The sequence below is a fragment of the Canis lupus genome, chromosome 38 (genome assembly GCF_003254725.2).
Source record: "Canis lupus dingo isolate Sandy chromosome 38, ASM325472v2, whole genome shotgun sequence".
Lineage (NCBI taxonomy): Eukaryota > Metazoa > Chordata > Mammalia > Carnivora > Canidae > Canis > Canis lupus.
The window spans coordinates 2,279,512-2,302,725 of NC_064280.1; the positions used below are offsets into that span (position 1 = coordinate 2,279,512).

Consider the following 23,214-nt stretch of genomic DNA (forward strand, 5'->3'; position numbering starts at 1 on the left):
GCCTCATTCAAATCAATAATAATAAAATCTTTTAAAAAATAAAAATAAATGGGCAGCCCTGGTGGTGCAGCGGTTTGGCGCTGCCTGCAGCCTGGGGTGTGATCCTGGAGACCCGGGATCGAGTCCCACATCAGGCTCCCTGCATGGAGCCTGCTTCTCCCTCTACCTGTGTCTCTGTCTCTGTCTCTCTCTCTGGGTGTGTCTATGAAAAATAAATAAAATCTTTAAAAAAATAAAAATAAAAAAATAAAATAAAAATAAATGTCAGATCATGCCACTCCCTTTGCTCAGAACCTACCATCTCACTGAGGATAAAAGCCATAGTTGGACTCATGGCTCACAAGGCCCTCTGTGATCTACGCCCTCACTCCTCCTTACCTGTCTCTGCCACTCTCTCCTTTGCTCACTCTGCTCCAGTTTCACTGGTAGTTCTAGAATTTACCTGATCTGTTCTCACTTGAAGGTGTTTGTACTGGCTGTTCCCTACACCTGGAGCACCGTCCCCCCAGATACCCACATGGTTAGCTCCTTCCCATCCTCAGGTCTTTGAACGACGACTACCTTGTCAGTGAAGCTTTCTCTGATCATTTAAAATTTGATTTCCTGTTCCCTCCATCCCTGCACTCCATCTCTATTCTCCTAATACGTAGAACTTGTGAACATATTGTATGATTGACTTATCATACCTATTGCCTTGTCTTTCTCCACTAGAATGGAAGTCCCTTAAGAGTAGAGATTTTTTTTTTTTAAGATTTTGTTTATTTGCGAGAAAGAGTGAGAGAGCACTAGAGAGAGAGCGAGAGAGCAAGTAGGAGCAGGGGACAGAGGCAGAGGGAGGGGGGAAGCTGACACCCTGCTGAGCAGGAGGCCCAGTGTGGGGGCTCCATTCCAGGACCCTGGAATCACGACCTGGACCTGAGCCGAGGGCAGATGCTTAACCAACTGAGTCACCCAGGCACCCCCAAGAGTAGAGATTTTTGTCACTTTTGTTCCAGACATATCTCCCAGAGTCTGAAACTGTGCACGCTACAGGCACTCTGTAAGCAGATACTTCTTGAAGGAATGAATGAACGTATTCTGCAGGTGATTGCCTGATCTAACTGAACCCTGTGCCTCAGTAGGCCCTATGCACTGGTCTTGGTCCTGCTTTCTGAGCTACGCCTACAAGTGAATTCACATTTCCAGAGGACCACCACTGTCGTCTATTATGTGGTTTCCCATAATGCCTAGAAATGCCCTCTTTTTTTTTTTTTTTGAAATGCCCTCTTTTGCCTAAAAATGTCCAGGTTTCTCAGCTAATCTTTTGTCCTGGGTCCACCCTGGTTGCCATTTCCCCTTCATGTGAGCCCCCAGGAGGGTTCAAGCCAGTCCCGCTGGATAGATGGGCCGAAGGAGAAGCCAAGGGGTTGTCCTGATGCTGGGGACAGGCCACTGTGCCAAGGGGGTTCCCCTCCCTCCACACAGAGAAGTCCCAGTACTCCCCAGCAAGGGGATTTCTACTCCCAGACAGGACAGCCTGGATGGACTTGCCCCAGGAAAGGGCGAAGAATGGAACGGGATTCTGACGGAGATGGTTCCTGTCTTGGTTTCAGAAGGCCCTTCCTGTCCCCACCCAAGGTCCCCCCTCCCCCCCAGGCTCCGTCTCTCCCCCTGCCCCCTCCCCCCCCCCCAGTCTGTCGTCCGGGTTATTCACATTCCGGAAGCGCTGATGTGGCACTAAATATTCCTAGGGTTCCAGCCTTCTGCCCCGGGGGCCCAGCATCATCTCTCTGAGCCTGCTTTCTGGAATGTTTCTGGTATGAAGCTCCCTGGCAGGTGAGGAGTAGGGCCCTGCTGCATGGAATCTGCAGTCGAGTCTGGGTCTCTTTGGAGCTGGGCTAACAGACATTCTCTTCCCACCTAGTTCTTCCCCCGCAAGCTTCCCCCATACCCCACCCCTACTCCTGCCTACTGCTCCCTCCCCAGACTTAGAAGATGCTAAGTGAACAGACCCCATGAAGAACAAAGACCTCAGGACCAAACACCTCTGTTCCCTCTCCTTCCCAGAAATTCCAAGCACCCCGCCCCCTTCCCAGATCTGCTGATAGGACAGGGCTGCAGGGGCTGCAGGGGCTGTGGCCTCTCCCGCCCCTACATTGCCAGTTTCCCTCCACTGTGGCCTCCCCCTCTCTCCTCCATCCTGTCCCCCCAACTTCAGCTCCTCCCCACTCCCACCCATTCTTTTTCTGGTTCCTTTTGGGGCTTGTGGAGACCAGGTGAAGGCATTTCAGGCCAAGGGAATTGCTAGATTCCTTGCACCTGGGAAAAAGCCTGGTGCACAATAGATGCTCAGTAAGTATTCGTAGTTCCAGTCACAGATATTCTTCCTCCGAACTCCGTTGAGTTTCAATGAGGGCCCCCACCCCTGCTAAGATTTGGCCTTTCGAAGACTGGATTTGGGTTCTGGTTTTTCCACTTGCTAGCCAGGCAAGTTGCTTAATGTTTTTGAGTCTCCATCTCTTCTGTAACAGGAGAATGATAAAATGGTACCGAATTAATGACACTCTCATGAGCGTTAAGCAACACATATAAAGTGCTTGATGCAGAAGTACTTAATGAACGGTCACCCCGCTATTATCTTACAATGCAATGCTCTTCTGTTCTCCAAACTCCCTTTCATCATTACCTGAACTGACAACCATTTCTCTTTTTAATTTTATGTATTTTTATGCATGCCAGCTTGCCAGCCAGTCTGAAACCTCCTTGAGGCTAAGATCTTTTTTTTTTTTTAAGTAGGCTCCATGCCCAGCACAGAACCCAAGGCCACGGTTGAACTCATGACGGTGAGATCAAGACCTGAGCCAAGATCAAGAGTCCAACGCTCAAGAGTCCGACTGAGCCATCCAGGCACCCCTTGAGGCTCAGATCTTAAGTGTGGCCTGGGAACAGAGCAACTCGCTTAGTCTTCACAGAGCTCAGCACACAATAGGGCTGGACTCCAGAGTTGAATGGATAAGTGAGCACAGCCAGCTCTCCGGTGGAATTCTATGCTTTTTAAGGATAAAGACCCTCCCTATTTTTCCGGACCTCTGAGATACCAGACTGAAATACCCCAGTTGCAGCCTATGCAACTTCTTGTTTGCTCTCACTTCTTTCCCATGGCCTGAGACTGCGCCTGACGCCCTAGACGCCCTAGACGCAGGGAGGAGCGAAGGACCAGATGCTCTACCCCGGCAGGCATGGACCGCCGGCAGGAGGGCAGGAGGGCAGGTGTGCCGGGGAGCTGGCCGGGACCTGGTGCCAGCTGCGGGGAGGGCGCGGGGGAGGGAGCCAGCTCTGAGCCGGAGCCAGCCGGCTGCCAGCCTGCACTTTGTCCTCATCCTCCCTTTCATCCTGGCCTTCGGAGCCTGGGAGTTTCTCAATGGAGCTGGCGTTTGGGGAATGCTCCGCGGGGGGCTGAGACGGCTGGTTTATGGGGCGGGAGGGTGGGGGGGAGGCATTCCAAACATTTTTTACTTCCTGGAGGAGGCGGGCGGTGAGGGCCCAAAGGGGTAGCAGCTGCCCAGCAATGGGAGAAAGGGGATTTCTTTGGCGGGAGAGAAGAAAGGCAGGGGGGCTGTCTTCAAGCTGCAGGGGACAGAGATGGCTGGGGGAGGGGTGGGAGATGAGGGAGGGCAGGGGCTGGGCGTATAATACACTAAACCCAGCTCTGCTTTTGTGCTAAAGGCTGAAGAGCAAACTGGGAAACTCCATGGGGCTCTCCCACCTGTGTGCTTAACGGGCCAGAACTGCCCCCGGCTCTAGCACGGGAGCCTTTGGGAGCCAAGAGCTGGGTTTATTGTTGTAGTTGTGTTTTGTTTTTAAGGAGCAGGTGCTCCAAGTCCCACTTGTGACAGCCCAGGGGGAGTGTGGGTTAAGAGAAGGCTCAAAACCCTGACCGCACCTGCCCGAGCAGAACAGAGGCCAATTTCCAGTCACAGTTCTGGTTTTAATGGAGCGGTTCTTTTTGGAACCGCAAAGGACAAGGGACCATCAGATAGACAGAGTCAGGGCACGGAGCCAGGGAGCCAGAGACACGCCCTCCTGACTGCAGTGGGACATGTGGATTGATACCCACTCCCCCTTTCCCTGATCGGTAGGGAATCATTGTAAAAGATCTCCCTGTTCACAAAATGTAGACGTCACAGTGGATATTCCAGAACATAGTATTCACATTATTGAAAACAGCTAGATTCACTTTTTTAAAGACAGAGAGCTGAACACATAAAAAATAAATAACGGCATTCCAGGGTCCTAAAAGCCCGGCCAGTAGAACTATCCATTCTCAGTAGCAGGAGCAGCTTGGAGGCCAGAGAAGTTTAGCATCTTCGAGGTCCAAGGTGGGCTCCAGGGGAATCTGGGCCCGGTGAGATGAAGTCCATTAGCAGCAGCCTGAGCCTTTTCAAGTCTTTTAGATTCCTAGCAGCGAGTCCAGGAGGCTTGGGCCAGGTTTGAAGGATGGGAAAGGGGAGAGAACCTTTGAGGAGACAACAGTAAGAGAACACAACCTCTGAGATAAAGAAGGAAGGGTATCCGGGAGAAGACCACTCCCAGGACACCCCAGGCACACGGGGGTGCCCCATTCCAGTTCTAATGGTAGGTGGGGATGGGACCTGTACATGAAGATCTTCCATCCTCGCCTTGGCAGGAAGTCACCATGCACAAAACTTACTGCAAGAAGGAGACTGGCACAGAGAGGGCACTCTTTCCTGACCTCTGTGGCCCTACTGCGTGAACAAGGAAGGGGGAAATCTGAACAGGCCCCGGGCCTTCCCCTCCACTCTCTATCTGCTAGCTTCCCCTTTACTATCTTCTCTGTTTCACAGGGTAGAAGACCTGGAACCTTCCATGTGCTTTATTTGTCCACTGCCCATCCAGCCCTCTCTAGGGTTCAACTGCAAACCACCTCAGTCTTCCTGGCCAGGAGGCTGGTCTCCCACTGGGAGGTGGGGCTGGTGGCAGTCTCCCCTCAGGGTGCAGCCAGCTGCATTTTAGAACCTGCCTGGGGTGGGGCAGTGCCCTCTCCCCCCTCAGCTGAGCTTTGAGCTGACCCCCAGGGCTTGGCGGTAGGCTTCGGTCACCTCCTGGCAGTCTGTCAGGGAAAAGCAGCTATCCCCCAGGGACTCCCTCCACCAGCGCCTCAGGCCCCTGCTTCCAGGGCCCTCTGCCGGGGGCTCCTCGAGCCCCATAAGGTTGTCCACGGACACGCAGCCCCGCAGCACAGGCTCAGGGAGCCGTTGGGGCAAGTCCAGCTGGTCGAAGGACTCAGAAGACAGGATGCTGTCCTCACTCATAGCTCCTGAGGGGTGGCTGGCCCGGGCCAGCGGGTGAGGGGAGGCGAGTTCATCCAGGGAGCCGAAGGTGGAGGGGGTCGGGAGCTCCAGGGCTGTGCAGGAGAACTTGCCATTGTGTTTGAGGATGCCTTTGCGATGGAGGGGCAGCCCCGGGACTTGGGGGGGCTTCTGCTCCTCGGAGTCCGCACTCATGAACACATCTCCTGCGTCCAGGAGCTCCCCAGACTCACTGGGTTCAGGAGAGGAGTAGTAGCCAGATTCCCGCTGCCGAGGCTTCTTGAGGATGCCCTTCTTGGGGAGCAGGGGGGCAGCCTGTCCTGGGTCCATGGGGCCTGGGCCGGGCTCAGGGTCTCCCCTTGCCCCTTCCACAGTTGGTGCCTTCTTCTTGAGGATGCTCTTCGGCAGCTTGAGGTTGCCCCTGCCAGGGCGAACGGAGGGGTCGTCAGCTGGGTCCCCCTGGAGAGACTGGGCCATGTCGTTCTCTTTGCGGGACTTCTTCAGTGAATGCTGGCGCTCCAGGCCGGGGCCGATGCTCGCTCCGGGTGTGTGCTGCTTAAAGAAGCTGCAGACCTTGGCCCCGTTCTCCAGGAGAGGCCGGGAGGACCGCCGGAGCCAGTCGGCCACGGAGGCCCGGCCGGAGTCGCTGCCAGGGGGCCCTCCCTCGAGCGGAGCCTCGTGCTCCCCCACACGGGTGGCATAGCCCCAGTTTACCCACCAGTGGCTGGCCACATCCTCCAGGGTGGCCCGGCGGGTGGGGTTCACCATTAATAGCCACCGGATCAGGCCACAGGCATCTGGAAGAGAAAGACGGGGGTGCTTCAGATCGGTAGCCCGGAGAACAGGCACCCTGCAGGCCCTCTCGCCAGTTCACCCTGAGCTGGGCTAGGGCTGTACACCCCTGTGTCAGGCACGTCCAGTCCCTTCTGGGTTCTGCACGGGCCACAGCCAGGCTGGCTCCCCACGGCCTCCCCCTTTCTGGGATTGACTGCCTGTTTCTTCTCCATCCCTCAGCCCCTTGGGACAGGGCCCCTTCCTTAGTCTTGCTGCAAGTTAGTGTATTCTTCTCTTTACTGAAATGTAACCCTGAGGGCAGGTGCTGTGCTCAAGAGTAGCCAAGGTTCTCACACCCTTCTTCCTGCCTTCTCCACCCAATCTGAAGGGAGGAAGAGACTTCTAAGGATGAGCCCTAAAGCACTAGGGAATGAGGTTACTGCAGCAAAGATCCAAGGTAAACCATCAGAAACACTTCCCAAGTATGAAGCAGCATGCCCATACCCAAACCGGAGGGAAGGGATCCCACTTCCCCTCTCGGAGGTCACAGATCCTGGAGACAGGGGGTATAGCAGGAGGGGGTAGCGCTCTTCCCATCCCTGCCCCTGGTTGGTTCCCATCTCAGGAATGAGGGAAGGACCCGGGGCAGGGGGGGGGGAGGACAAAGCACCCACACCGCTCACTCACCAGAGGGTTTAGGTGGCTCCCGGTAGGACCCATTGCTGATCTGTCTCACCAGTGTCTTATGGTCCTGCCCGTCAAAGGGCATGGTGCCATGCACCAGGATGTACAGAAGGACCCCCAAGGACCAGCTGTCCACCTAGCAAGGGAGGGAGAGAGAAGGACGGTCAGCACGGATGCCTGAATGCCACAGGCTGGAGGGGCTTCCAACAACACCAGAGAAGAAAGAGGTATACGCTGGTGAACTCAGGAGCCATCTGAGGACCACCTCCCTCTAGGACCCAGGAGCAAAGAGGCCGAACTATAAAAGGGACTGAAGTCCATGAGGAGAGGTGTTGTTCATCTGCCTGGAGGAGGGGCAGCCACAAACAGAGCAGCGCTGAGGTCATCCCTTCCTTAGGGCATCCCTTCCTTAGGATGACTTAACTTGCTAGGACCTGGCAAGTCACTACTTTTGTGTGAAGGGTGGTGGCTGAGTTTTGTGCTCTGGAAAAGGCAATAACTGGAAAACTAGCCCACCCCTCTTGGAAAATCTAGAACCATAGCCGGTGGTGGAGGCAGGCTGTGGGTGGAGAGCAGACACGCACCTCTGGGCCCGTGTAGGGCTTCCCATTGACGATCTCCGGCGAGGCGTACAGGGGGCTCCCGCAGAACGTCTGCAGGAACTTGCCCTGGTGGTAGAGGTTGGAGAGGCCGAAGTCTGCGATCTGTAGAATTGGGTCAAACACAGGCAGGGGTTATGCCGAGGCCTGGATTGTTCTGCAGCTCTCAGCAAACCCCCCTCCAGATCCAAGGGGAACCCAGGCCCTCACAGGAGAAAAGAGCGTCATGACCCCCACCCCCCGTGGCACTGACAACACAGCTCAGGCCCTGCAAGAGTGAGCCTTTTGGAGGTTGGGTCAGTGAGGACTGCCCAGGTGTGTGCAGGCTCCAGGGTCCTCATTGTTCCCCAAGCCCCTCTGCTCATGCTGGGCCCCTCTCCAGGGATGCACTCTCCTGCCTATAAGCATCCTCCTGACCCGGCAAGCCCACATCCCATGAGACCTCCTTTTCCCACAAAGTCCTCCAGTTTCCAAAGGCCGGCTATACGCTCTGCTCATCAGTTCTCCCTCCTCATGTTACCATGTCAGTAAGTCCTCGTGCTCACCTCCTTCTGCTCCCACCCCTGCTGCAGCTCTTAGCACAGGTGTGACCCAGGGATTGGACTCAGTAGACACTTAGTGACTGAAGGAAGGGTCTAGCAGACATAAGGAGAGAATTGACCTCTCATGCCAACACTATGGCCCTCAGAAACAAGCCAGTCCCATTACTGATGATTGTGCAAGGTTTGGCCTACTCTTCCTAGCAAAGGGCTCATCTCTGCCCATAGCTGGGCAGAAATCTGGGGTCACCCCAGTATAGCTAAGAAGCAATAGTGAAGTCAGAACAAAGATCAGGGCTGTGGTTAGAGCCCAGAAGAGGGAAACTTCTTTCAGGACCCCCTGACCCATCTGATACTAAGGGCTTGAGAGGCCCTAAGCCTATATTCTCACTCCCCAGAGAGACCCTTTCCCCTAATTATCCTCAGATGAAAGCAAAGGCCAATGCCCTACTGCTCCCTGCCTCTTCACCCCCAGCAGAGGGTCATGTGTGTCCAGGGTGGAGAAGGGATGTTTATGAAACCCTGGGCTCCTTCGTTTATGGTTTTATAGCCTCTTATCAAGCAGTTACCATTTGAAGCTCATAAAGAGACAGATTATTGGTTCAGATGGGAAAGTTCGTGCCTGTCTGGTTATGTGAGTTTCCTGGCTCTGGCTCCCCTACCCTCCCCCTGCTTAGCATCAAAGAAAGCCCCACCTGCTCTGGGAATTGGCCAGGTAAAGGGAATTAACTCAGTGCTAGCGTGCTTCAGAGCATGAGTTCAAGGGCCACTCAAGGGAAGGGACTATGTGCTGGGTTCAGGAAGATTCTGAGGAATGTCCGAGTACAAGGTCAGAGCCCTCCCAGCACCTGCAGGGGCCAGCCCTGGTCGTTTCTCCTGTTTCCAGCCCTGAGATCTGAGTTTATCCCATCAGCATACATCTCGTAGACCTAAGCTTCACTGCTGAGGCATGGGAATTCTGCTGTGGGAGGCAGAAAGCTGGTGCTGGGGTGCTTGGTCTATGGGGAAAAGTGCCAAGCAGCTACCAAATAATGTGCACCTATGTGCATGTGGGCAGGTGGGGAGAACTCAGGCCATGGCCCTCTCTCCCTGCCAGTCCCAAGGTTGTGTGCAGGAGCTGACCCTAGATCTGGACTCCTGTCAACCTGTGATGTCAAGAGCACTGGCTGGGGAATCAGCACACCTTGGTTATAGCCTAGACTCAACCACTCCCTTGCCATTGGACCTTGGGTAAGCCACCTCTTATCTTGAGGTCGCAGTTTTTCATCCATAAAAACAAGGTCTGGAAAGGACGATGGCTCAGTTCCCTATTGGTACCAACATTTAAGCCTGAGCCTTTGCTCAACCCTTTTGGAATCTTCTAAGCACTTAAAGATAAGCACTTGGCTAGGAAACAGGGCAGAAAGGCTATGGTGGGGTAGGGAGTTGTGGGAAATAAGAAGCGAGGCTCACCTTAATATTTCCATTGGCATCTAAGAGGATGTTCTCTAGCTTGAGATCTCGGTGGACAATCCCATTCTGAAAGAGGGAACAAGGAAAGGGCATCGGGGGAGGTCACCAAGAGGGACAGGAGGACATGAAGGCCTCGTCTGGAAAGTGAGGTGAACACAAAAGGGGCCAATCTGGGGGAACATGGGAAGGCTGGGAATACCCATTTCATCAGAACAGAGTGCGACAGATCATGGGGCCTTCCACCCCGAGGAGCCACAGCCAGAGACACCAACACCCACAAGGCCCAGAGTCCAGATTGAGTTTTGCCTCTGCTTGGTCTCCCTAGGGGATCCTGGACAGGTCACGGAATCTCTCTGGTGCTGTGAGTCCCAGAGCCCGTGGGACCACCCCTCAGAACAGGGCAGGGCAGGAGGGCACTCACCTGGTGGCAGTAGCGCACGGCAGAGACGATCTGGCGGAAGAAATGGCGGGCGTCCTGCTCACTGAGCCGCTGCCGCTCGCTGATGTAGTCATACAGGTCACCCCGGCTGGCGTACTCCATGACGATCACAATCTTGCTGCTGTTCTCAAACACTGGGGCAGAGCCAGGTGGGAATGTCAGGCCCTTCCAGAGCACACTGCTCCCCTCCGGGGGTCACACACTCCTCCTTGGCCCCAAATCAGACAGGACCTTGCTGCAGGGATATCTGCTAATGGGATGGGTCAGTTGGCAAGTAAGGTCAGGGAATGGGCTTGTGAGGCTCCCATCGTCTTCCAGAAGCCATGAGGTAAGGCCAAGGGAAGTGGCTTATCCTCCCTCTCTTTGAAAGTTCAGGCTTTTGAGGATTCTATCTCTCTATCTATTTCAGAGAGAGAGTGAGCGAGCACATGTACACAGGAACAGGGAGAGGAGCGAAGGAGGAGGAACAAGCAGACTCCATGCTGAGTGAAGAGCCTGACACGGGACTCGATCTTGTGACCCTGAGATCATGACCTGAGCCGAAATCAAGAATCAGATGCTTAACCGGTGAGCCACCAGGTGCCCCAGCCTTTTGAGAATTCTTAAAACCAGCCTGCAAATTCCCAGGAAGGCAGGGACATCAGTGGATGGGCAAAAATGACAATTCAGGTTCTCTGGTTCGGAATCTGGTCCTTTTATGCCTTGTGACTGTGGGCAAATCTCTTCCAGATACATCAGAGTGGAATATAATGGGCACTGACCCAGCAGGGCTGGGTAAGAAATAGATAAAAGTCAGTGATAGCTCTGGGGCTGGCTAAGCAAGCTGGTATAGAGGCTGACACACCAGCAAGTTCTCGTAAGTGGAGCCCACTGGTATATTTATGATCAGCATCCTCGGTGTACAGATTTGGAAATAGTGTCCATAATAATGTTTGCCTGAAGGATCAGTAGAGGGATAAAGGTAGATGAATGTGGTTTGTAAACTATACAGTACCACGGAAAGCTGAGATAGAGATCTACTACCCTCAGCATCTTTGACTTCCTGGCAATGAGCCCATCCCAGCTCATGTGCCATTCAGGCTTTGTCCTGGCTCTAGCCGCCTGGAAAGCTAGGGAAGGACTAGTTCATCAAACTGGCCCTCTGGCTTTGTGTGTGTGTCAGGACACGTACATCCATGACATTGCATCTTTGTGTCAAAGAGTCCTAGGAGTTGGGCTTGCTCAGCCAGCCCCAGAGCTATTGCTATCTAGCCTGGGAGAAGGAGCTGAGAGAGGAGGCTTCTCCCCGGAGGAATCCCAGGTGCCAGGCTATTGGATACATGGCCAGGAGGACAGTGCTCTTTTCTCTCCCACACAAGCAGTGCCCTGACACATGGTGGCCCAGTCTCCTTGGGGGGTACCCAGGTGAGATCCTATACCTGTGGTCCTCCAGATGTTTGTAGGGCACATGTCACCTTTGTGCCATGACACTGGAGGTCAGCTGGCCAGAGTACACTCTGGAGAGCTGTTGTGTTCCTAAAACTGGAGTCCCACGCCGCCCCCCCCCACCCGCCCCCGGCTCCCCAATCCATATCTTCTGATGACTGGCAGGCTAGGGATGGATGAGGAGGTGGTGCTGCCGGTCACATAGGAACCGTGACGCCCCTACAACTGTGGAATCTGAGGTGCAGGAGAATCCACAGCCTAAGCTTCAAGACTCAGTTCCCAGACGTAGCTGGAGGTATGGGTGTGGGGGAGAATTCACACAGTCTCTCTACCTGCCCAATCACCAAGCTTGACCTGGCTTAGCCAATCCTCTGTCCTCACCCACTCTTCCCTGGGGGAAACACAGAGATACAATTAGCCTTCTCAGCCACCTGCCTGGGCTTCTTATGGGATAGGCTCAGGCCACGGGGCCACATCACTGGCTCTGCCCTTAGTCTTCCTGTGGACAGAACCCAAGAAAGACTTCTCTTTTCCTTCCCACCAGGAATATTCAGACAGAGGGCAGAGCCACAGGCCTCCTTCCCTCCCTCTTGCTGTTACTGCTACCCCTGTTTCCCATCTAACTGGTATTATGTAAAGGCTGGGAGCAGACAGATGTGTGTGGGAGAGTGCTCCCCCACTTCCCCTCGTCACCCTCTCTTGCTCACTTTGTTGTCTGGGTCACAGGCAACAGGGCAGATGGGGGTGGGAAGCCAGCACCGATGTCAGAGCAACAAGAGCCTAAGAAAGGTAAGGAAAGGTAGGAGCCAGCCCCATGGCAGGAATGATTCAGTGTACAGATCAGACTGTAGGAGGCCTGGCTCTTGGGACCTATGAAGATCATTCATGCACCTGAGACAGGTGCAGGTCTCTATGTGCCAACCTCCCCCAGAATGCTGAGGATCTCACTGGGGTGGGGAGGGTAGTGTTCAATTATAGAAAACCTAACAATGACAACAAGAAAGCCTACCGTCCGTTCGGTTTCTCCCATGAGCTGGATACTCCATGACATTTAATTTGATCTTTGCAACTGCCCTATGACGGAGGTGAGATTGTGCCATTTTGCAAATGAGGAACTGAGGCCTACCCGGAGCCTAGTTAAATTAGTTGTCCAAAGTCTTACAGCTGAGTTTCAAATCCTTTTGTCTAACTCTAAAGCCTGTATCCTTTTCACTTGTGTTCTGACTGCTCCTACACACACACACACACACACACACTCTCTCTCTCTCTCTTTCTCTCTCTCTTTCTCTGCTTCGAATGCCCTGCCTCTATACCTTCGTGGATGGCAATGATGTGGGGATGGTTGAGTGACGACATGATCTCTATCTCTCGCCGGATGTGCATCAGGTCTTGCTCATCTTTGATTTTGTCTTTCCGGATTGACTTTATGGCCACCTGGGAACAGAGAATGCAGGAGATGAGGAGAGAAAGGTCTAGCAGGTGAAGGCATCCCTAAGGATACTCTGGGAGTTTGGAGCCCAGCCGCCTGCAGCTGCTACGAAGTCCACAGTGTGCACCCAGAGGAACCAGTCTGTCCCTCCCCAGGGTAGGTGACCAAGAGGATGGAGAGCACCATCTCTAGAGAAGATGCTCACCCAGGTCAGGCACAGTCCACACAGCAGGAAGGACTATGGGCCACTGACCTTACTCAGTCCACAGATGAACCAGGAAGGTACAACCTGCATTTGTGAGGCCAATGCTTTATGACTTACAAAGCAAACTTGCCATTCTACAGCAAGAGGACAAGGGTCGGCCTGGTTTGCTCAGCATGGGATCCCTGATGCCACCCATAGTGCCTGGCATGCAGTGGGCACCGAATAAGCACTGCTGCAACAAACACATCGACCTCAACCACCCTGACAGGTAGGCCCAGAAAGTTTCCCCATCCTCACTGAGAGGTGAGAAAACCAGTACCCTCTGAGGTTTGATGACCTGCTCAAAGTTGTCATGGTCCAACCAGCACTAACATGAATGAACTTTGCAAGCATCACGCTGAGGGAAATAAGCCAGACACACAAGTATGGATGTGCGGTTCTCCTTATAGGAGGTACCCCAGGTAGGCACAGGACAGAAAGTAGAACAGCGACTCCCAGGGTGGAGGGTGGTGGACATGGGGGTGGCGGGGTGCGGAGCCATTGTCTAGGTGTGCTGAGCTTCTGTGCAGGCTGATGAAAAGATTTTGGAAATCACCACATTGTGAATGTACCTAACACGTCACTGAACTGTATGTTTAAAATGGTTAGGGATGCCTGAGTGGCTCAGTGGTTGAGCATCTGCCTTAGGCTCAGGGTGTGGTCCTGGGGTTCTGGGATTGAGTCCCCGCAGGGATCCTGCTTCTCCCTCTGCCTATGTCTCTGCCTCTCTCTGTGTGTCTCTCATGAATGAATAAATAAAATCTTTAAAAATAAAATAAAATAGTTAAAGTGATGAATTATATATTGTATATATTTTTACCACACAACAAAATTATGAAACAAAAACCAACACCAGTCTTTCAGTCTAGGTAAGGAATGTCCCTCTCCTAGCAACAAACAAACAACCAGACAGAGTCCTTGGGGCTTTCAAAGCCTTCAAAGCCTGGTTGGCTGCAAAGGTGAAAACATGATATAAGAATCTAGCCTAGGGGGAGGGGAAGGTAGGTGGGGGGGCTGGTGGGGGGGAAGTGCAGTGGGTTCAGGAAGGGTGGGGTGAGGCAACAGGAAATGAAAAACTTGTCAAGATGTCACCACCAGTAAACAGAACTCTCAGACCCCAGGAGCCCCAGTACTTTCTCGGCCCCATCCCACTCAGCAGAAATTAGAGAGGGACATGGGCCTTTCGGGCATGTGCAGAATACACAGCCTGGGAGAGTTGGGGGACCTGGGTCCTCCTCCTCTGGACTCTGTCACTGTCCCCAGGAGCAAGTCCCACCCCCTCCTGGAGCCTCGATTGTCTTTTCTGTGCAACAACAGGCTTAAGGAAGAGATGTGAGGTACTTTCCTGCTCCGATGCCCTGGATGAGCCATACAAGTGAGGGGATGGGGGGCTCTGAGGAGTGGGCGGGGTGGGCAGGGTGCTGCAGAGCCAGCCAGTCCCTGACCAGTCCTGTCCAAGGACACGAATGGTAGATTCAAGATTTCCTCTTCAGGGGAGGTGGATACATGGTAAAAGAATCTGAAGGCCCAGACTGAGATCAACTCTTCACACAGTTTCCCAGGAGGGTTTGCCTCTCCTCAAGGTTCAAAGAGGGGGGGACCACAGCTCCAGGGGAGGGGCCTCTAATCCACCCTTTCACAGGGCTCTGGAGGCAGACAATGGCTTCCGGCTCACAGGGACCCGCCACGCAGGCCTGCACTCCCCACCGGACAAGAATGCGGAACAGCCTTAATCCCATAAGGGGAGCTGCTCACAATGGCTGGGCCCGGTCACCCCGGCAACGGGCGGTGATGGCGTGCCCTCCGCCCCGCTCCGCCCCTGGAGCTGCATCCTTGAAAGACGGGAGGCCCGGCTCCTGTGCCCTCCTGGAGCAGGGCAGGGGGACAAAGGCAGCAGGAGGGACCTGTCACCATGGAGCCTCCTCCCCAAGATGCTGGAGAGGCCCAGACCGCAGCTGCAGGGGACAGGATGGGGAGAGGCCTGCACCTCAGGGGATTTCTTCTTGACCCGCCCGCCCTTCTGCTCCAAACCACACTGATGAGCTAAACAGAAAAATCCCTGGCTTAGAATCTGAGGACCAGGGGGGGCGTTGGGGGTGGGGGGCAGTCTGGGGCTGGGGGAGTGGAGGGGAATGGGGAGGAAAGGGCTTGAATCCTTCTCCAGCTACAAGGATTCTACTTGCAGCATCAATCTTGCAATCTTGCGTACTCCTGTCTCCACACCCCTTTCTCTCCTCGAAGGGGAGATTTTATGGAGTCGTACTTTTCTAAAATCCTTTGTTTTAAAAATCAGACAATAGATAAAGTCCTATGAGCTCTTCGGATAAAAGGCCACAAGCATTGTGTTAATAGTAAAAAAAAAACAAAAAAAAGATCATATATAGATCATAGACCCAGAAGATGATGGAACAGAAATAGTGAGAGCTTAAGATGCACATATATGCAAAAACTAGGCATATTACCACTGCGTACACACAAACCTATACAACGAGGAGATGAAGCATCACAGGCTTAGGGGAGAGTCTAACAAAGTCCAAAAGAAATAAGGTTCCAAAAAAGGGGCTCTGAGCAATGCTAGGAGTCCCTAGGTGGGTAGAGAGTACATTAAGTTGAACCTCGAGATTCATTTCTTTCAACTCTGGAAGCCTAGGATTCCCTGTCAGGATTGTTAATCCTCAGTGAACGATTCCCTCTTCCTGAAAGCTCACATTCTGGCCTCAGGGGGCTAGGTCAAGGACCCTCCCCAAACCCCAACATCCTCCCTACTACCTCAAGTTATCCACATTAGGTCCTAGGAAATAACAGTTGGCTGGCACTTTCTATGAAGGAAACAAGTTATGTCATTAGGCCTCCACTAGTCTCTAAGCAGGTGACATACAAGAAGAACTATGTGTCACTGCCCTGGAGGGGCTGGGCCACTGTAACCCAGCCTATTCCTGCCCTTAGCCATCTACTGGCCGGTGTGTCAAAGTAAAGGAAATGCAGAAAGAGCTCAGGCCTAGAAGCAGCTCAGCATACAGAAAACATTCAAGAACTGCTTACTGGTGAACACAATCACGAAAAAGTAATTGGCTAAGTCATTGGGCTGATCCCCTGACTGATGGGATGAGTGCCCAGATAAGATTTTCTGCCCTTCTTCTCAGGTATGGGTGGAGAGCCAACCTCAGTTACAAGGACTAATTTGAGGGAAACTTTGTTCTCATCTGCAAGTTAGTTGGGCAACCATTCTCTAGAATTAAACTGTTAACTAGAGCCAAGGAGAAGGGTAACAATTACCGAATGGATCACCAGAGGTAGGAAGGCCACATGTCTAGAAACAATCTTGGTATAATTATTAATAGAGCCCCCTTTAGGGGCGCCTGGGTGGCTCAGTCAGTTAAGCATCTGACTCTAGATTTTGGCTCAGATCATGATCTCAGGGGTCATGAGATCAAGCCCCTTGATAGGCTTCCTGCTCAACAGGGAGTCTGCTTGAGATTCTCTCTCCCTCTGCCCCTCCCCCTACTTGTGCTATCTCTAAAATAAATAAAATATATTTTTAAAGATTTTATCTATTTATTCATGAGAGACGCTGCGTACCAAGAGAGGCAGAGACATAAGCAGAGGGAGAAGCAGGCTCCCTGCAGGGAGCCTGATGCAGGACTTGATCCCAGGACCCCAGGACCATGACCTGAGCCAAAGGCAGATGCTCAAACACTGAGCCACCCAGGCACCAAAAAAATAAAATCTTAAAAAAATAATAATAAAGCTCATCCCAATTAAAAAAAATAGAGCCCTTTTATATTTCCAAAGTAACCAGGTTTAAGTAATATGTTATATTACTACCTCTCGGTGGGAACAGGACACGCAGGCGCAACAATTTTGTGAGAATGTAAATGTGAATGCTGGATTAGTGGCATGGGTGTCAAGAGCCAGGTATTTGCATCTTATTTGTCCCTATGGAACCATGCAACTCATGACCAGCTGCTTAAACGATCTGGATAACTGCTGTGGCTAGTTTTAATGCCCTCATCTGAAAAGTAAAAAGGCATTAATTCTTCAAATATCTGCTGAACACCTACTACGTGCCTGGTGTTGGAGATTTTTTTTTTTTTTTTTTTTTTTTGGTGTTGGAGATTTAGACAAAGAATGGATAGTCGCGGCACCAAGGTCCTCTGTCGGCTGAGAAGACTGGCAATTAAATCTGCCATAGTCTAGTGCGATGAACAGGACAGTGGAGGTGCCTGCCCGCCCAGGCACTCCAGGAGTGCTGATGAGAGCGCTCTTTGCCTGTGGGAGCAGGGAAAACCATCTCTGGGAGAAAACTTCAGTTTAGATCTTGAAGGATGAGTAGGGCTTGCCAAGCCAAAGGGGGTAAGCTGGGAGGAGCACAAAGGGCATTATAAGCAGAGAGAAAGGTTTGTGCAAAGGTCAGAAAGAAAGGAACCATTCACGAACTTATACACCAGGCCCCTAAGCTCCCTTCCAAACTCTAGCATTTTCTGCTGAGCTTCTTCAGAAGTGGGTCACTGGCTACTACGCCAGGAAGGTGCTGGCCAAGGATCGTTGTAGTGGGCTTGTTTGGAGGTGCTGTGCTACGTCTATGTTAACCTGCTTGGGTAAAAGTCCTATCGATGCTGGCTCATTTTGCAAAGACAGCAGGACTAATTCCCCATCCCATTTTGCAAATGGCAAATACTGAAGTCCAGGAAGGTACACCGACCTCTAAGGCTCCCTGACACACCAAGGCAGAACCAAGATGGAAGGGTGTTGCCTGCAGAAGCTGCCATCTCAGAAGACAAAAGTTCTTGCAGATGCCTTGCCCTGCCTCCAACTCCCTGCCTCCCACCTCTGCCCAGGGGAATGCCTCACCCTCTGCTTTGGGCCAGGCTGTGCAGTACCACCAGCCACCCTGTCCCACTTAGCGATCCACAAATGAATCGGGGAGATGAGTGTTGGGGCTCGATTGCCTAAACGCTGCCTCCCTGCAGGAGCTCAGATCAGGAATAATCCCGACTCAGGAGAGGACAGCAGAGCGTCTTAAAAAGAAGATCTAGAGGTACTGGTTTCAGGTCCCAGGAGACAGGGTGCCAGCTGGGCATCTCTGGTCATAGCTATCACCAGGAGTTGGAGCCAAGATCCTTGACTCCTCTCTGGCCTTTCACGGAGCAGCTGCCATCTGGGAGGCGGGGCGAGGAGCCGGAGGATGACCCATTTAGATAATGGAGAGATTCGGCTGGCCTGGGCTATCCTGGGCCAAGTGGGGATGGGTCTGCGGGCGGCGCACCATCCCCCCAAGCCCACCGGAGACCCAGGCAGGGAGCAGGAATGGGCGCCAGGAAGGAGGGGAAGCCTGAGCTGCTTCCCTTAAACCTCATGCTGTGCCCGCCCCCTCCTAGCCCTGCTCCTGCCCACTCGCCAGGTTGCCGGGCAAAGAGCTTCCCCGGCCCAGCCCTCTTGTGTGGTTTGGCCGCAGCCCAAGGACAAGAGTCGCCTGCAGCCGGAGCCTCCCTCCCTGCTGCTGAGCAGGCAGGTGTAGTCAGGGCTGAGAGGGCAGCGTAAGCAGAAGAGGCCTTTGGTGGCTGGCCAGGTAGAGTCCTTCTCTGGAGCAGGAGCCAGAGTAGAGACTAGGACTTTGAAAAAAGCAAAGACCAAAATGGTTTGGCTTAGGGAAGCTCAGCACAACCCATTCTCTTCCTCAGGGCAGCACAGACCCAGAAAGGGGTACCCCAGGAGAGGGTAGGGCCTAGAGCCAAAACCAGCCTTGCTGGGGTAATAACACTACAATAACTCCTGTACTGAGTACTTTACCTATACGATCTTATGTGATCCTCTGAGAACCCTACAAGGTAAGAATTATTATAATGCCCACTCTCGGGTCCAATTCCTTCACCAAAATAGGAGGAAACAGAGATACACAGAGGTCACAAAACTGGTAGGCAATAGTCTGAACTGGAACCCTGACTGTCTGACTCTGGGCTACACGGCCTTCCTGACGAGGTAAAAACCAGGAATGTAGGTATTGTAGTTCACCCAACCAGGATCCCTCAACATAGTCAGCATGTGTGGGGGTGGGAGTTGGTTCCCAGTGACTCTTCCCACCCTCAGCACTGCCTGGAGCTTTGGGAAAGGCAGCCTGCGCTAGTTGTTGGAATGACAAAGCACACAGAGGCAAGCCTGGGCTCAGCTCATGGCCAACTCCCAGTCCAAGACTCAGTATTGGTCATCCACAGCCTGGGGTGGTCGAGTCAGGAGCCTGCATGGCAGGCATGCCACTAACCAGCCACAGGACAACTCCTATCCTCTCTCTGAGCCTCAGTTTCCCCATCTGTCAGTGAAGGGATCAGACCGTCTTGGTCATGTTCAAATGTTTCCACATCCCATGCAGCAGCCCGACATATAGAAGACACAGAAGCAGATCACTATCCACTTGGACTCCCCTAATGCTGCTCACAGCACCACTTGGAGAGAAGATAGCCATACAGATTGTCCCAAAGGCTTTGGTGGACTCTACCATCCCAGGGACCCCAGCAGGTGTTTTTCTTTTGAGGGGAGGGGTTGTCTGGGGAGCTGGGAAAGTCACAAGAGGAAATGTCATTTGGATCCCAGGAATGTACTCGGAGAGACCAGAAGATCCAGAGCAAATATTTGTTTTTCCTTTGATGCCCTCCTGGAGTAGCCATTAGTCTGCCCACGTGCACCTCCCTTCGGACAGTCCCATCTGGGTGCTGCTAATCTCATGTAGGCAGGTTGGGAAGCAGAAATGTACTAGAGAGGTAGAGAGGATATTGGGATGGGAGTCCCCCAAAGGGGGCTCTCATCTGCATCTAGCCCCTACCAACAACCTCGGTTCCTTTGGAGGGATGTCATGAGCCATCCTCACACCCCTCTCCCTTACAGAGGATCCTGGGGTACCCGGTCAGCCTCTCTTAAGGGAGGACAGTGAAGAGGCAGGAGTGGGGGTGGGGTAAGGAAGAGGAGTCCTCTCCAGAACCGAGAAACCATGAGCCCAGCAGGCAGCTACTCTCCAAGGAGGAAGAAGACACTGAGAAAGTTCTCAGCAGAGGTACAGGGTGGTCTGTGGATCAGGGTGGTTTGGGGCAAGCCCCATGCCTACTGACCTCGGCTCCCTGCACAGCGAGAGGCAGGAGGCCAGGGAGCACCTTCTGAATTCTCTCTGTTCTGATGTAATAAGAGCTGGAATCCCTGCTTACAGCCACTGAGGTTTGAAAACTGAAAGCTACTTTATCTCACTCCAGAATCAATGAGATCTTTCTCTCTCTTACACACACACACACACACACACACACACACACAGTGACCCAGGTCAAGAGTCTGATGGGATCTCAGCTTCAATCTCAGTTTCCCAGTTTCTGGACCACCCCAGCCCCGCAACCCAGTCTGTCCTCCAAGAGACACATGCTATTTTGCAGCTAAGCCCTGACAAAGCCTGAGCCCAGTGGTCTCAAGCCTGGAGGCTCACTGGGCCCTCACACTTTATAGAAAGAGAAAGAAAGGAAAGCCAGGAAGTACATGATTGCCCCATGGCCGTAACCTGGCAGCAGACAGCTGGGGACAGTGCCAGGCCTTAGCAGGAAAAACATACTCGGCCCTGTCGATGAGCCATAATCCAGTCCCTTTCTCCAGCATCCACTCTCCTTCACCAATGAAATGATTTCTTGAATTTCAAACCAGTTATTGACTGCAAAAGTGAACAATCAGGGGAGGCGACTGCTCCCACAGCGGTAAACCATGGACACACACGCAAATATACACAAGCACGTCTCCTAAACAGCACTTGATTGAATTTGGCAAAACAGTCCCTAGAGCATCTGCCCTAAAAAGCTTATTAAAATGCAGGTTATCTGGCCCCATCCTAGACCTGTAGAATAAAATCCTGTGGATGTGGAGCCAGAGAATATGTATTTCAAAAGAAGCTCCCCAGGTGATTCCTATGGCCATGAACCGCATATCTGTTAACTAACTTTTGGCAAACTTGCTACCTTTTCAGGGTTTGCCTTTCCAGATATAAACAGGGGTTCTCACTGCAGCTTCTACGTATCATGATCAATTTAAATTCACATTTATAGGGCAGCCCAGGCGGCTCAGTGGTTTAGCACCTGCCTTTGGCTCAGGGCATGATCCTGGAGACCTGGGATCGAGTCCCACATCGGGCTCCCTGCGTGGAGCCTGCTTCTCCCTCTGCTTGTGTCTCTCATGAATAAATAAATGAAATCTTTTTTAAAAATTCACATTTATATCTCATTCAATCCTCTTAGCAGCTTGGGAGGGGGGCTGTAGGTTGTTTTTTTTTTTCAGTTCTGCAGAAAGGGAAACTGAGTATAGAGATAAAATAAATTGCTTAAGGTCTCACAGATCCCTACCACTACCACTCTCATTACTACCATCTCCTGCCCCCCACATTAACTAGACAACTTTCTGAAAAGGTCCCAAACCCAAAGGTATCTTGGGACGCGGTAGACGTTGCACTAGATCCCGGTTTCACGTTTCGTAGAATAAAAAAACCCCATCCTAATGGAATTTCGAGCCAATTTTAGAGCTGGAAAGGACCTAGGTGTCAAGCCCGTCTCCATCCCCCCGCGGCCCTGCAGATACTCAGAGCAGGCTGGACCGCCAGGTTCTAGGAAGGGACCTGAGGAACTGGACCTCGCACATCCATTCAAGCACACACTCATGTCCTAAACGCATCCTGAGATCACTTACTAAAGCCATCCTAAGGTCAAGCACACACTCCTTTGCTAAACCCATTCTACTTGCTCTTCCCATTCCACTCTTTCGGGCGGCAGGCTCCGAGCGAAATTCAGCTGGAGTCTCATCGTCTGTGGGGGGTCCTCTCATCGCAAGACAGGCCACGATGCGCCCTCTAGGCACCCTGCCCCGACCGCGCGCCGCCGGCCCCATCCCACAGGCGTGCGCCGGGGCTGAGGCTGGCACCGGCCCCCGGCCCCCGGCCCAGCCCGCATCCCTCACGGGCCGAGCCGCGCTTACCAGGCGCCCCGAGCTCTCCCGCGCCTTCTTCACCTTCCCGTAGGTGCCCTTGCCCAGGGTCTCGAGGAACTCGTAGCGGTGGCGCAGGTTGTGCTTGTGGTGGTGCCGCTTGACCGCCTGCTTCTTCATCTGGGGCTTGGGCGACTTGATGAGCCCGTCGGCCCGGGGCCGGGCAAGCTCGGCGGCCAGCGCGGAGGCGGCGGCGGGAGCCGGGCCGGGGCGCCGGGGGAAAGCCAGCGGCTCCATGGCGGGGCCGAGGAGGGCGGAGCGGGGCGCGGGGCGCGGGGCGCGGGGCGCAGTGATGGGGATGGGGATGGGGCCGGGGCCGGGGCCGGGGCCGGGGCTGGGGCAGGAGCCGCCGTCCAAGTAGTTATCAACGCTCCGAGCCGGGCCCGGCCACGCCCCCGCGCGCCCATTGGCCGAGCCCCGACTCCTCCCCTCGCCCGCCCCGAGAAGCTGTCGGGGAGCCCGCGTCCCCGGGCCCCGGGGGAACCAGATTCCCGAGTAGGAGACACCAGGGGCGGCTGCTTGGCTGCTTGGCTACTGCTAAGGTCCGGAACCTTTGAGGGGCCCTGGGACGGCTCCTGCCTCCGAGTGCATCTGCCCTGGCGAGAGCCACCTGTTGTCCCTCCAGTGTTCCCTGTTATCCAGGGGCAATCTGACAGAACTAGAGGTCACCAAAGTATTTCTGCATCCGGACTGATTTGCATCTCTGCAGCCAAAACCTATGAAGTCACTTGAGCGCTTCTTTCAGACCACAAGGGGGGCGAGGGGGCATGGAGTGGGATGGAGGAGGCAGATGCCAGCCAGGTGGGAGGGCTAGCGGGGAGCTGTCCTACGGTTCTGAGTGCACCTGTTTTCAGTTAGAACTATCTTTTTTTTTTTTTTTTTAAGATTTAATTTATTTATTTATAGAGACACACACAGAGAGAGAGAGAGAGAGAGGCAGAGAGAGAAGCAGGCTCCATGCAGGGAGCCCGATGCGGGATCACAGGATCATGACCTGAGCCAAAGGCAGACTCTCACCCACTAAGCTACGAGGTGCCCCAGTTCTGAAAAGTCTTACCTCTTTTTTTAAAAAAATTTTTAAAGATTTTATTTATTCATGAAAGACACACACACACACACACACAGAGAAACAGAGGCAGAGGGAGGAGCAGGCTCCAAGCAAGGAGCCCCATGTGGGTGGGACTCGATCCCTGGTCTCCAGGAACACACCCTGGGCTGCAGGCAACGCTAAACTGCTGAGCCACTTGGGCTGCCCAAGTCTTACTGCTTCATCAAAGAAGGCTTCTAGGATTGAGTGGCCCCTCAGGACGTAGTGGAATTTGT

General features: G+C 53.3%; 1 protein-coding gene across 2 annotated transcripts; it reads right to left on the minus strand.

The window, feature by feature from the left end:
• Positions 1–3,946: 3,946 nt before the first annotated feature.
• Positions 3,947–22,218, minus strand: NUAK2 (NUAK family kinase 2). 2 transcript variants are annotated; one of them, XM_025421113.3, is made up of 8 exons: positions 21,883–22,217; positions 12,535–12,655; positions 9,779–9,930; positions 9,358–9,423; positions 7,352–7,471; positions 6,771–6,903; positions 5,423–6,106; positions 3,947–4,495 (listed from the first exon to the last, which is right to left on the minus strand). In XM_025421113.3, the coding sequence occupies exons 1-8, from the start codon at positions 22,126–22,128 to the stop codon at positions 4,338–4,340; spliced, it is 1,680 nt and encodes a 559-aa protein (XP_025276898.1). In that variant the 5' UTR covers positions 22,129–22,217; the 3' UTR covers positions 3,947–4,337. The 2 variants fall into 2 exon arrangements, with proteins under 2 accessions (XP_025276898.1, XP_025276897.1); XM_025421112.3 differs by having other exon boundaries at positions 3,947–6,106; positions 21,883–22,218.
• Positions 22,219–23,214: the final 996 nt, after the last annotated feature.

Coding starts and splice junctions, on each gene's coding strand:
- NUAK2 (XM_025421112.3), bottom strand. CDS start 22,128: ATGGAGCCGCTGGCTTTCCCCCGGCGCCCCGGCCCGGCTCCCGCCGCC. Junction 12,656..21,882: donor GGGAGAGCTCGGGGCGCCTG/GTAAGCGCGGCT, acceptor CTCTGTTCCCAG/GTGGCCATAAAGTCAATCCG. Junction 9,931..12,534: donor CATCATTGCCATCCACGAAG/GTATAGAGGCAG, acceptor GCTCTGCCCCAG/TGTTTGAGAACAGCAGCAAG.